The following is a 13,489-nucleotide window of genomic DNA, read 5'->3' on the forward strand; positions in this document are numbered from 1 at the left end:
AGATGTTATACTTCTCGACTAAGATGCCAGTATTGAATTTATATAACCTGTTCGTGCAATTACATAGGTAGACCATATATAAAACCGCAGGGTAATTAATAAAATTAAAAAGCAGGAATTATAGTAATGAAAATAATATGCAAGAATAAAATAAATCAAGACAAAGTAATTTTTTTTACGTGGAAACCCTTCAATGTGAAGGGAGAAAAACCACGGGATCGAAATCCAAAAAAATCTTCCAATAATAGTAATAATTCAATGAGATACAAATTCTTCAACCATGTTCAGCGTCTTTCTTTTTTTCATTTTTTTTCTTGGATTTGAATTTAAATTTTCGAATATAATCTCACTGCATGTACGATATGTTGGTGTACATGTTTATCTTGTGATTATGTTGAGTGGGGAATTTCTTTCGGATTTGGCAGAGAACATAATCAATATTGATCATAGCAAGTGAACCAGCAAGGCAATATTCAAACATAATCCAACTAACTCCATCATCTTCTTCATCATCTTCTTCTGTCTTGGCCTTCTGATATTGAAACCTTTTCTTTAAACCGATGACTTGTTTACTTAGGTCGTCGTAAACTTCGCTGCCGGAGTCTTGACCTTTCCACGTGCCGCCGGTGGAACCAACTTTCCGGCAGATTCTTTTCCCTCTTGGATTGGACTTCTTGAGCTTTGTGAAGAAGTAGAGATCTTCATGATGAGCATCCCAGTAGCGAAAGATGCATGGTTGAAACAAATTCCAGATTTCCCATGGTTCCTTGTCGCCTAAGAAATCATACTCAAGAATCATAGCAAGGTCTGGACATGGACATCCAGTTGCTTTGTTCATCAGATAGTAGCCCACCAGTTCATCGTCGGTGGGTCTAAATGAACAACCCCTTGGTACCATGCTCTCCTCCAACGCCATTGATGATTTAGCACAACCTTCTCTCACTTTCTTGATTTTCTCAGCTCGCTTTTTATTTTGGATATATTTTCTAATTAATCTTAGATTTTGAATGGCAATGTGTGTGTATGTGTATATATAATTTCGTAAACAAGTAGAACTTGACTGGGAGTAGAATTCTAGTTTTGTTAAACAAGTCGAACTTGACTGGGAGTAGAATTTTAATTTTGTTAGGAGTTCTATTCTATTAGCTTGAATTATTAAATATTTATCAAATTTATTTAAAACAAAATGATGTAATAATATTTAATGATTTTTTTATATGAATAATATCAATTAATAATATTTTAACAACTAAATATTTTTGGTATATATAGCATGAGGGTTAAGCATTTTTTCCTTTTGGATAAAAAATTTTTTCTGTATTTCACCAAAAAATTAAAATAAAAATAGAAAAAAATTTTCTTGCAATACCCAAAAAATAAAAAAGACTTTTCTTGGTTTTTATCTTTTGTTTTAGTACAAAATTTAGAGTAAACTATGGTCCATTCATCCATGTTTGTTTTTAATTTTGCAACCAATAAATAAATAACAAAATTAATTTTTAAGCACTAGTAATAACTGTAATAGTAATGGACACGCCAAATTGTTGAGCAAGAAAAAAAATATAAAAAAAGATCCAAACAATCAACGGAGGTAAAGGAAATATGATGTATGGAAAAAAAATAATAATAATAATAATAATAAAGCAATATATATATATATATATATATGTATAATATTAATTCTATGATAGGAACGGTAATATAGATGATGGTTTTTTAAAAAATTATTATTTTTATATAATAGTATTAACAATAATTGTTTTTAAAACTATAAATAAGTGGTCCTGTGATTTCGGACAGTAAAAATAATCAAAAGGCAAAACAATTAAAAAGTAATTTAAAAAAATTGTTTAAAAAAAAAGGGAAGGGATCCAATTTTTAAATTTAAAAAGTTAACTAAAGTATTTTGTTTAAGAGAACATTTCATTTAACCATTAAGCTTTTGAGTAAACATAAAAATATCCTTTTAGATTTCTAATAATTTTATCTACATCTCTAATATTCATTCTCTCTCCTATTTAGCTCTTTAAGTGACCTTTATACTTTTACTAAAGTTAAAATACTTTTAAATTCATTTTGTTTCTTTTTTTTCAATGATTAATTTTAAGACTTCAAATTTTTTTTCTATTTTGTTATGTACACTGATAATTTTTCATTTAAAAAAAACTGCATAATATTTTTTAATTAGATAAGTTTTTTTAAGTTATATATTTGACAATATCATTTAGTTAAACATATTTAAAAAATTATAATATATTCACTTAAATATATTTGACAAACTAAAGTACATTTAAATACATTTAGTTAAATACATTTAGGGTATGTTTGGTTTATGGAATAAACATATTAATAGAATTCATATTCCATAGATTTTGTTTTTTTCTATGTTTGGTAAGTTTTTGAATTGGCTATCTATTCCATAGAAATGGATAAACCTCCATTTAAAGAAATAACAATTCCTTATTTAAACTTAAGAATCTCTATTCCTATGTTTTAATTTGGATAAACTTTAAAAATATCCTTATCATATTTAAATTTAAATTGATTATCACATATTAAAAATATATAAATAAATATAAATTTTAATTTTTAATTAATTTTCTCCAAATTTGAATTTTTTTAAAAAATATATTTATAAAATACAAACCTTAATTTTAAATCAATATTTTTACAAAATATATAAATAGAAATTATCAATTATTTTTCCATTTTTTATTCCTATGAATAACTATTTTTATTTTTAAAAAAATACATATTTTATATACCAAACGTAGCCTTAACAAATTATCATTTAATTAAAAAAAAATTAGATAATTAAAATCATCACATAGTTATTTTTAAAATTGAAAGATTATCCAATAGGTTAAATAAAATTGATTAAAAATGCATATGACAAAACTTTCAAATCTTCAAATTAATTTTTGAAAAATCATTAAAAAAAAATAATTTTTGCAAAATGGAAAAGATACACAAAGCATTTAGAAATAATTTTATTTTATTTAAGTTGTAAAAGAAGTAATTCAGATTGTCGTACAAAAGAGGAAGTAAAGGCCAAAAGATGTTATGAAATTATTGGAAACCTTTAGGGGAAGCTTTTCTATTTTCCCCAAATCTCAAACCTTTATTTTATTCGCTTTAAGTGAATTATGCGTGGTGGGATTTATCTTTCAAATCTCCCATTCTTTTGTTATATGACTTTCTAAACCGGTTTTGGTAACCTAATAAAAGAAATTAAAAAATATTCACGAGCAAGGTTAATGTGGGGAAGGGTAGAAAGAAAATATGTATATAAAATATCTTATAAGTGAAAAAAGGCAATCAGAGGTTAAAGAATATTGACATTGTGAGAGAGGGTTAATTCCCATTCTGCTTTGCAGCATGAAAAGGAAGTCAGGATTTTAATTTTCTAAATATCAGTGAATATACAAATTGAGTCTTGGAGTCTCTTTCACTTGGAAAGAGGGACATGGATGGATTTTCAGTAACAGCAGCACTGTACAACCAATTGATTCAGCCACAAAAAGCACTTGAACTCCTGAAGCCACTAGTCCAACAACAAAGCTAAATTTCAGAGCATGAAAATGAAAATGAAATGTTTCATCTTCAACATCTAAATCCAAAACGGAAATGCCTCCATCATGGATAGAAATAGAAGAGAAGAGAACGTAGTTTGATCACCTCACAGCTCTTTTTCCAGCTAAATTCACGTTGAGGCCTTAAGAAAGTCTGCACTTCAAATTCAGATATCGATTAAAGCTTATTTGGTTACAGAACCTCTCCTGTGTTTGTATTGGGGCTACAACAGGCTTAATAACTCCAGAAATTCTGTCGGCTCTTTGTCTTGCTTAACAATCTGCACATAACATCAAACTTCAGAACGGCTACAACCGCCTACTATAAAAAGATTATTGATAACCAAGCTTTTTTCTCTGAGTGTATAATAGAGAAACACAGAGAATAGATGCTGTACAAATAGACTTTCTAGCATGGACATGCGGACCTCAGGAACCCATATAAAGAATAAGGAAGCATGTTATTCTTGAAGCAAAATGATTGGTTACTACGAATTAAAAATTCATCAAGGGGAAGTGCACATAAAAATGACAAAAACATATACAAAGAACAGTAAACGGATTAATTGTCTAGTATTCCAAATGAAAAAAGGGTAGAATCAAAGAAACAATAAAGTGCAAGTGAAAAATGTCAACAAATCAAATAATACCAAATACGTTTCTTGTCAAAAGAAAATAGCACTTAGCATATACAAAAGAAAGCAAAATACAGACACTTGACAGCCTAAATTCTTCTTTTTATCGGATATTGAACTATATAAAGTTAATGCCCAAGATAAATTAAAAAAGAATGTAGAGGCTACATATATTTTGAAGTCTAATACATTCGGATTACCGAAACCAAACAACAAACTCTACTGGAAACCCTGATATGACAAAGTAATACAAACGAATGCACAACTGAGAAAGCAACCTGATAGTTAAATCCTATTAGTTATAGATAAGAACAATAAATTCTAAGGCAATAAAAAACTAAAAATAAAACAAATATTGTTATTTATTTCCTTTTCATTTTCCCATCAACAAATAGCATTCACATAAATCAAGCAATAACAATATTTAAAGAACCATAGTATTAAAAATAAAAAATAAAAAACCACCAAAAAATATTGCACTGATATTCAAAAGCATGGCTGTATGTATGGGACCAACAAAGATGCAATAAAAATAAAACAAAGTAGAACGGCCATTGAAAAAGAAATAACAGGTAAAAGTAAAGTATTTGCATTCTGACCATTTAACAAAGCAAGTGCATACTACAATCTATTTTTGTCAAAGCTGGTACAAAAAACTGTTCAGATGATATGCAGAAAGATAAGTAAAAAGCTTTTAGACACTACCAAAATCTAGATATTCAGAAACCATCCAGAAAAATAAAAAACTGATAAAATAACATGTTGTGAAGACTGTGTTGATAATCTTCTGTTTATTTCATGCACAGGCAACTTTAGAAACTAAAATTTTATTACTGTATTTTTAATTCACTAGAAGCACTCTGACATTCTCAAGAAAGATTCAAATTTTGCGTGCTAAGAATCAACGCTAGGAAATAATATACTATCATATGGATTCTGCTACTCCCTCATGATCTCTCTATATATACCATCCAGCCCAACAACATATCAACACATCAACCCATTAAACGTCAAATCCAAGCAAGACAAAGGGTACACATAAAGATTAACACTAAATTGCTGCAGTTAGACAATTTAGAAAACAAGAAGAAAAACTACTTTACGAAGAGTGTTTTTGGAAAACACACCCACAATTGTTTCTGTCATTTAAATAATTGAAAAGGAAAATGAAAGGCCAAAATCTAAAAGTTTGAATCTATTCATAAGCCTGATGTAATAATTTACGAAATGGGACAATAAGATAACCAGAATACCCACCCTAATAACTAAAAGGAGGGTTTTTTCTTCTTATTTTCCAGTACACACATAACACGACTCTAAAATAAACTTAACAAGGACATATAATCTATGTACCATCTTCCTCTAATTGAGCACAGAACTACTCTAGATCCAACTTTCTACCCAACATGTTGGAACCTAAATGGAACACACTCGATTTTACCCGAGTCAAAATCAATAATCCCTAGAAAGATAAGCATATCAAGAAATACTGGAATTAAAAAAGAACATTTTCATAAATTCAGACGCATTTTACGTACCATGATGACTGTGTCCTTTGGCAGACCCATTCGGTTAAGAACATCAGAACTAACTTGATCCCAGTCAATGTCTCCTACTCCATCTAAATCTTTGTCACTATCTAACCGAATTCGAAATTTACCATTGTCAAAAGATCTTCCCACCCAAAAATACAAAATCCTGTCCTCCCTTTTGCCAAAACCTGTATTTGGAGACAAAATGGCAAAAGCAGCATCAGAATCCAGGTTATTTGCACCAAAAGTTGCAATCCTTTCTAAACTGGGCCAGCGAAGTACTAAAGGATCAACAAGATCATATCTTGCAAAATCACTTTCCACAATCCCATTTAAAGCAGAGGATTGTGGCCCTTCTCCCCAAGCTTGATCACAATGTTTGACAATGTGAGTTTCCTTCTGGAATAAGTCCACATCAGGTTCCCTAGCAGGAAATATCTTGCACTGCTCTGTTGAACCTTTTTCCCCATTTTTGACTCCATCCTCTGTCTCTAAGCCATTGCAACTATTATCTAGACTTATAGAGCTTCTACTTCCTTTGACACTAGCATCATCATCTTGACTGGCAAGAAAACTTGATGGGCCATTTGTGACCCTCACATTATCAGTCATCACTGGTAACTTGAGACATTTTGACAAGCTACCTCTCCTCTCGGCGAGGGATGGCGAAGACTTTTTAGATGACAATGATGATGATTGCAAAAAAGGCTTTGAAGCATAACTGGAACCAAGAATTTCAGGACCTTTAGATATGGGTCCAGATGATGCTCTGGGTGAGAGCAGAGATAAGTTTGAAAAGTTAGATAGCATTGAAGATTTAGGTAGAGGACATGAAGCTGCCGAAGGAGAAGCTGCTGAAGGAGAATCCAAAGAAGATTCAGGAAAATACTTAGAACTCTCACTAGGCTCAGAAGTGATGGAATCCGGAGAGAGATACGGAGGTGAAGAGGAGGAGGACGAAGACGAAGCTGATGGTGAATATTTAGAAGAATGTACTAGCATCATAGAGTCCGAATATACCCGGGAGAGTGATATTCTGGGTGCTGAGACAAATTCCTTCATATTGCCAGAAGCAAACTTACGCCTTAGAACACTCCAACTGCTCTCCCTAGCCGGAAGGTGGGTTTCATGTTCATTTTCTGATGATGCAAAAGGAGGTACGAAACCCCCCATAATCGCTTTCTGGAAAATTTCAAAATCAACATTATAAAGGTCAACTTTCCTTTCTCCAGGGCAAGGCTTGCTCGTAGATTCCCCAACCTTCACTCCATTTCCAGATTTAGCCATCAATGGTAGTAGGTTTGAAAAAGCATCCCAAAAGTAAGGAGGTTCTTCCCCTTCCTTGATTATTATTGTTGGCCCTTGCACTCTTTCATAGCGTACAATCTGACAAACAGCCCCTCTAGCATCCCTTTCCATGATGGGTTCGCATTTCTTCCCAATCCAAACATATATTGCAGAAGGAATATGAATGATAAAGGCACCCCTAGAATCGAGAGCAGTGGGTGAAGGATCATTCAACATTTTTGGAACAAGATGTAAAGGATCATAAGGCGAATGTGAGGCAATTCTATACATCCTCAATAACGAACTCGGGCTGAGAGGAAATGCATGGACCCTTTTCTGGCACTGCAACAACTGGCAAGCAAAACCCATATTTGGATCAGCTATACCTCTTGCTGCTTTCACATACTGAAATGCATCATCAAAGCTCTGCCCTTCTCTCCACATAAGATATGCAATCACCAGAGATGTGGACCGAGACACCCCTTGGCAACAATGAACAAAGACCCTTCCACCTTGTTCCCTAACATCTTCAAAGTAATCAAACACATCATACAAAATACTAGTAATATCCTCTGACGGACTATCTTGGAGCCATAGAGTTCTATACACGAAATCAGCTCTGAAATACTCTGGACAAACAAAACCCACACAGTTCAGTATATGGGTAATTCCATTCTGCTTAAGTATTTCCCTATCCTTGGCAACAGCATCTCCACCAAGATATATATGTTCAGCCACTTTCGAACACTCTTTATCAAAGAAAGCAATCTTGTCCCTCCTCACAAGCCCACCATTCTTATCAGGGTTTCGTTGTATTGATGACAAATCAAGCTTCAACCTTTCCCCACCACCTCTCCCGCTAGGAGTAGGAGGTTGTGGCCACTCACCGATATCGTCGGAACCCGCCTTCGGCCACTCTTCCAAGCTCCGGCGAGCAATTGACAGTGGCTGCAAGGGGGGTAAACAGGACCTAGCCTTACAATTCTGCTGGGAACGCGGGGTTAAGGGAGCTGGAAACCGAGGTTTCGACCCATTACTGTTTCCAACACTACCAATTGGATCTACATGTTCTTTGTCTTCAGTCTCAGGAATGTGTGGAGAGGTCCGGGAAGCGGACCACGAGGCAGAACGCCAGAACATCTTTCGAGAGCCATCGTCCTTACCCACCATACCCACTTCAAATCCTCAGTGAAAATCCAAGAAAGCCTTCCTCCCAACTATGTCCTCCACTATCCTCCAAACAAAGCAACCATGGCGGGATTGCGCTAACCCAAATGCCAGAAATCAATATCCATGTACATATATTTATGTACACAATTTTGGATCAAGCCTAAGCTAACAACAAAACCCCCAAAAACCCCAAAAAAAAAAAAAAAAAACACAACAATAAAAAGAAAAAATTAACAGAAAAAGCGCAAGTCTATGTATTTAAATCATTAAGAAACGAAAAAAATAAAAAATAAAAATAAAAATTAGCAGCGAATAAACAATTCAGCCACTCAAATCTGGTGCATGAAAATGGGAAATCGGGGGAGTAAGAGATTTTACCCAAAAGAAGGAAAACCCAGCTAAGAAAATCTTGCAGTAGAATTCCTTAGGCAGAGAGAATATTTTTGGCGTAAAACTCTATGAGTTTTTTCTAGGGTTTGTTTCGTGATGCCGAAGTTGGGAAAGCAGACAGAGAGAGATTTGCGAGTTGCAGGACTAGAATGGAAGAGAGGGAATCTGAAGGGGGGAGCAAAGCCTTGTTAAAGAGACAGAGAGAGAGAGAGAGAGGGAAAATAGGGGAAAGGTGAAGAGCACAGTAAGAGTGGATTTTCAATTGGTTCGCTTCTTTCTTTAATTTGACTGCTGAGAGAAAGAGAGAGAGAGAGAGAGGAGAGAGAAGAAAGAGAGGGTGAGTGATAAAGAGCCACTTTCATGAGCCTTTGCCCTTTTGTATATAACAAGATTTTCAGATTTATTTAAAAATTAAAAAAAAAACATATATTCTATTAAATATATGTTTATATATATATATATTGAAAGAATAATTTTCATGTTTGTGAAAGTAATTTATTTTGGGTTTTTAGAAAAATATATATATATATATTTAATAGGTCTTTTTTCTTTTGTACTGTTTTTGTTTTGGTTTTGGTTTTAAGGATCCAGTGGCTAAATATAGTAATGAAAATTCAGTTTTATTTCTGAATTGGTAAATTTTTACTAGTGTAATAAGTGGTTGGATAGATTTCGAAAATCTTTGCCAAAGTTACAAAAACACACGAAATTCCTTTCTTGGTAATATTATTAATTAATTTTGAAATTAAAAAAAAAAATTTAAGACAACATATTCACACCTTTGTCAATTCATAAATATACACACGCACCTACATGGTAATTTTTTTTTATTTTTTTTAAGCTGTTGAGCTAATTGTAAGAATTACTTTAAAAAATATATGTTAATATAATTGTTAGTATAAATAAAAGATCATTTTTTATGTAATTATTATAAAATTACTTTGTCCTCCCACATGGGTATTGTGTTTTATTTGATAGATTGTTTAAGTTTAAAATTCCTTCCTTCTACGACCATACTTGTAATTGTCTCATTTATATTTGAATCTCAACATAATTATTGTCCTTTTATTTTTTTTATATTGTATCTTTTTTTCTGTTTTTTTGGGTAATTTTTTATATTGCATCTTAACAAATTATTTGAACTTTTAATTATGTTTTTCAACATTAATTAATAACGTTCCATAAGTTCACAAAACCACTTCCAATTAAAGCAATATATATATATATATATAATAGAAACTCAATTAAATTGAAGCAATATATAAAATAAAAACACTAATCAATGATTACTGAGGATACCATATGTACCAAGGCAATTTTAACTTAAACATATTTTGTGAATTATTTTCAAGAAATTAAGATAATAACTTTATGGACACCTCGAGAAGAAATTGATTCAACCAAAAAGGCTCTTTGTTGACATTTATATTTTTGCCTTTATTATTGAAAAATTAAACATATAGGATTAATGAATGACTATCATAAGAATCAGATATAATGGTAAAAAGAAAAGAAAAAATAAGGAAAAAAAAAAACTCATTATATAATTTTCTTACACAAATTTAGAGAACAGTTTAAAATGGATTTCAATTCAAACATTTCTACACTTTCTTTTTCTCTATATGCACAATTTAATTAAAACCTTTAAAAAAATTAAAAACAGAAAACTAAAAATATAAACATCACCATACAAGGGATAAAATAAATAGAAATTAACTACTCTTTTTTTTAACAAAAGAAATTGATTACCTTAAAAGATTGTTCCAATCACCATGAAGTCATATAGGTTTCAAGCACAAGGGACTAGATGAGGGTGGACACAAAATTCAGACCCCCCTTTTGTTTTTACTCTTTTGAGATAATCTCACAAAACCAAATTTCTTCCACATGGACAAAGAGTTAAAGTGAAATGATTCAACACTAATTCATTTTCTGAATATGATGTTCAAGAGAGATTGGATAAAAAAAATATATTATCTAGAGAATTTTTCATGTTGAAGTTTTATGAGAAAAACAAGAAAAAGACTGCTTTGCTTTCATAGAATTATTTACCAATTTATTTAATAATCAAATTATATTATGTTGTCTCAAAAAAAAAAAAGTATTATACTATGTAAGATAATTGACAAAGATTGCTTTAATCCAAACAGTTTGAATTATAGAGAACATATATTGTATCAAGATATTTGACAAATAATTTTAATAAATATTATCTTGTCCATTAAATAGATAAATCTAACGATGTAAAAATCATAAGCAAAATCATTCATAACTTCTCAAATGCCTATCAACCTTTAAGATATACCCAGTTGAGAGCCAAGATGATTAGTCAAACTATATTTATCAAATATCTGGATACATTGAATACTCTCTATCATAATATTTATAAAGAGAACCATATTCACTCCGTAATATGAAAATATAAAGCGGTACAAACACTTGATGAGACCAGTTTTGTTCCTAAGTAAACAGGTCCGCTTGGAGAGATGTTGCATGACACAGTGAACACTTTGTACCGAAACTAGTCCTTCCATTAGATGTGGGCATCGATTTCAATTCAATAAGTTTTTTGAAAATTTTTTAAACTAAATCGAATCGAACAATGAAAAAAAAAAAAAAAAGAATCAAACTGAACCGATAATTTTCAATTCAATTTGGTCGGATTGAATATTTTATAATAATTTTTTTTAAATATTATTATTTTTAAATGATTTGAATTCAATTTTATTAATATATTTAATTAAATAATCTAAGAACATAAAAGTATATTCAAAATATAATTAATTATAATAAAATAATAAAAAATTATAATATATATATATATATATATATATATATATATTCAGATTCGGGTTGATTGATTTTGCTCACCTTTATCTTGTGTAATATTATTTGGTATTAGGTCTTCCGTTACATAATGAATCTAATATTCTCTATAACAAAATTATATATATATATATATATATATATATATATATAAACATACACTTTATAATATTATTTGTCATTTGCATTTATGTGGCATGAACTTTCCAAAATAAATTGCCATAATTTTGGAAAGATCTAAAAAAAAAAAAAAAAAATGATGTTTGTTGCTAATTACACATTCAATGAAAGAAAATGACACAAAATAAACTAAATTATAATCATGTTCAATGGGTCTGAAACCTCAGGTCTCCAATTGTTGCTACCAATTGAATGGAGAAGATGAACTAGGTGGGAAAATTTGAAAGATTCATATAAGAAACTTGGTCATCTAGATTATTCAAAGTTTTTTTATTTTTATTTTTATTTTTATGGGGTTGTAAATAGAAAAAGAGATTATTCAAAGCTGATTCCTCATCAATTTCTTAGTCAATTTGCATGACAAAAACCCATAATAAATTCAAGAAAAGGAAGTGCTTACGTGGGTCTCCAATCAAACATGTATGAAATTCATCAAAAGGAGGTCCCCCATTTTGAAATTAACAATTGGGGTAGGGACCAGTAGGCAATTCCATTTGGGAAATTCTCATAAGCAATTTTGGAAGTCTTATTCCCATAACTAAAGACAGGTAGCAAGTAAGACAAACATTGCACATGAAATATACAAACAAGATAGAGAGAGCCGTATGGATCAGTTTGGCCAACAGTGCAAAACTTTATCTTGTTTCTATTTTCTTATCCTCAAGACAAAAATACTTTTTTGGGCTCAATTTCTTGGTAGGGTGTGAAAACCCTCCGCTTCAAAGTGATTTTGAAAGGTTCAAAAATCGTTTTTAAAGAAAATCAAAACATTTTTTTTATAGTACTTGGCTAAGGTATAAAATTATTTTTCTTTTTTTCTTTTTTTTTTTTGAATCGATATTTATTAATTCTAAAATAAACACCTATTGATGGTTTTTTTTTTTTTTTCCCACTCTCTCCCAGGATTAAACAATATATATAGTGCTACAAAGGATTACAATATATTCTTTAATTAAAGGGGAAGGGGATTTAATTCATGCACTGGACCTGAAGGTGTATTAAGTGTTTCTTTGAAAAAACAATTTCTTAGAATAAGTTCTTTCTAAGGAATTTTTTAGGGTTTATGAAGATTTTATATGAAAATTGGTCATTAAATATGATTTAACTAGTCAATTTCAATTTGTGGAATTCAAGAAAACTACCACACAGAAAGGATAGACTTCTAGTCAATGTTTGGTAATTTTTTTAGTGGTTTTTGCTCTTTTTTCTCTGTGTATATGTGTATTATTCCTTGATTATTTGACAAGTTAACCAAGACTTGAAATGAAATTTGAAAGTGTAGAATCTCTATATGAGTAATGATCTATGTACAGAAAAACAAGACGATGCTTTGGACACTGCTCATGTATAGTATGAGCAATTTATTCTCCTCTCAAGATTGACTAACACGTAAAGCATTTTGAACAATTTTCAAACGATAACTTCTTCTTTTTCTTCTTCATATTTTTTTTTTTTTTTTTGGTTTTATTTAATGAATCACAAAAGGATATACAAACATGCAAGGGAATCTTCCTCTCCATTGTGTTCGTGGTAAACTTTTGGACCCAATCTAATAAACTCTACTTATTATTAATTGCTTTTTATTTTAAATCACTTAAAAAAAAAAAAAACCTAGAATCCAATTAAAATAAATAAATAAATCTATAACACATTCTAGCAATTAATTGTCATCATGTCAATTATCGGAATTGACAATTTTTAGTAGTGGTTTGTTTGCAGTAATTTTCAGTTTTTAGATCATTAATTTCCCTTTAACAGAATTAATTTTAACCAGAGTTCACATCATTTTCATTCAAATATATAAAAGATAACCGAGTAATTAGAAATTAACTTTCATAGGATATTTGAACAGATACAACCCCATCAAGACCTAAGAGTTTATTTTCAAAATTACAAA

General features: G+C 30.7%; 2 protein-coding genes across 6 annotated transcripts; both read right to left on the bottom strand.

The window, feature by feature from the left end:
* Positions 1-346: 346 nt before the first annotated feature.
* LOC107404081 (NAC domain-containing protein 2) lies at positions 347-916 on the bottom strand. The gene has a single exon (XM_016011030.2). The coding sequence runs from the start codon at positions 914-916 to the stop codon at positions 347-349; it is 570 nt and encodes a 189-aa protein (XP_015866516.2).
* A 2,356-nt stretch (positions 917-3,272) lies between these two features.
* LOC107404086 (protein-tyrosine-phosphatase MKP1) lies at positions 3,273-8,937 on the bottom strand. Of its 5 annotated transcripts, none has more exons than XR_007239547.2 (3): positions 5,746-8,937; positions 3,679-3,853; positions 3,273-3,535 (listed from the first exon to the last, which is right to left on the bottom strand). XR_007239547.2 is itself a non-coding variant. In XM_016011036.4 (3 exons), exons 2-3 carry the CDS (start codon positions 8,194-8,196, stop codon positions 3,797-3,799), a joined length of 2,508 nt encoding a protein of 835 aa, XP_015866522.2. In that variant the 5' UTR covers positions 8,197-8,291; positions 8,575-8,937; the 3' UTR covers positions 3,273-3,796. The 5 variants fall into 5 exon arrangements, 3 of the variants coding, with proteins under 3 accessions (XP_015866522.2, XP_048325673.1, XP_015866521.2); XR_007239546.2 differs by having other exon boundaries at positions 3,273-3,544; XM_016011036.4 differs by having other exon boundaries at positions 3,273-3,853; positions 5,746-8,291; positions 8,575-8,937.
* Positions 8,938-13,489: the final 4,552 nt, after the last annotated feature.

The sequence above is a fragment of the Ziziphus jujuba genome, chromosome 8 (genome assembly GCF_031755915.1).
Source record: "Ziziphus jujuba cultivar Dongzao chromosome 8, ASM3175591v1".
Lineage (NCBI taxonomy): Eukaryota > Viridiplantae > Streptophyta > Magnoliopsida > Rosales > Rhamnaceae > Ziziphus > Ziziphus jujuba.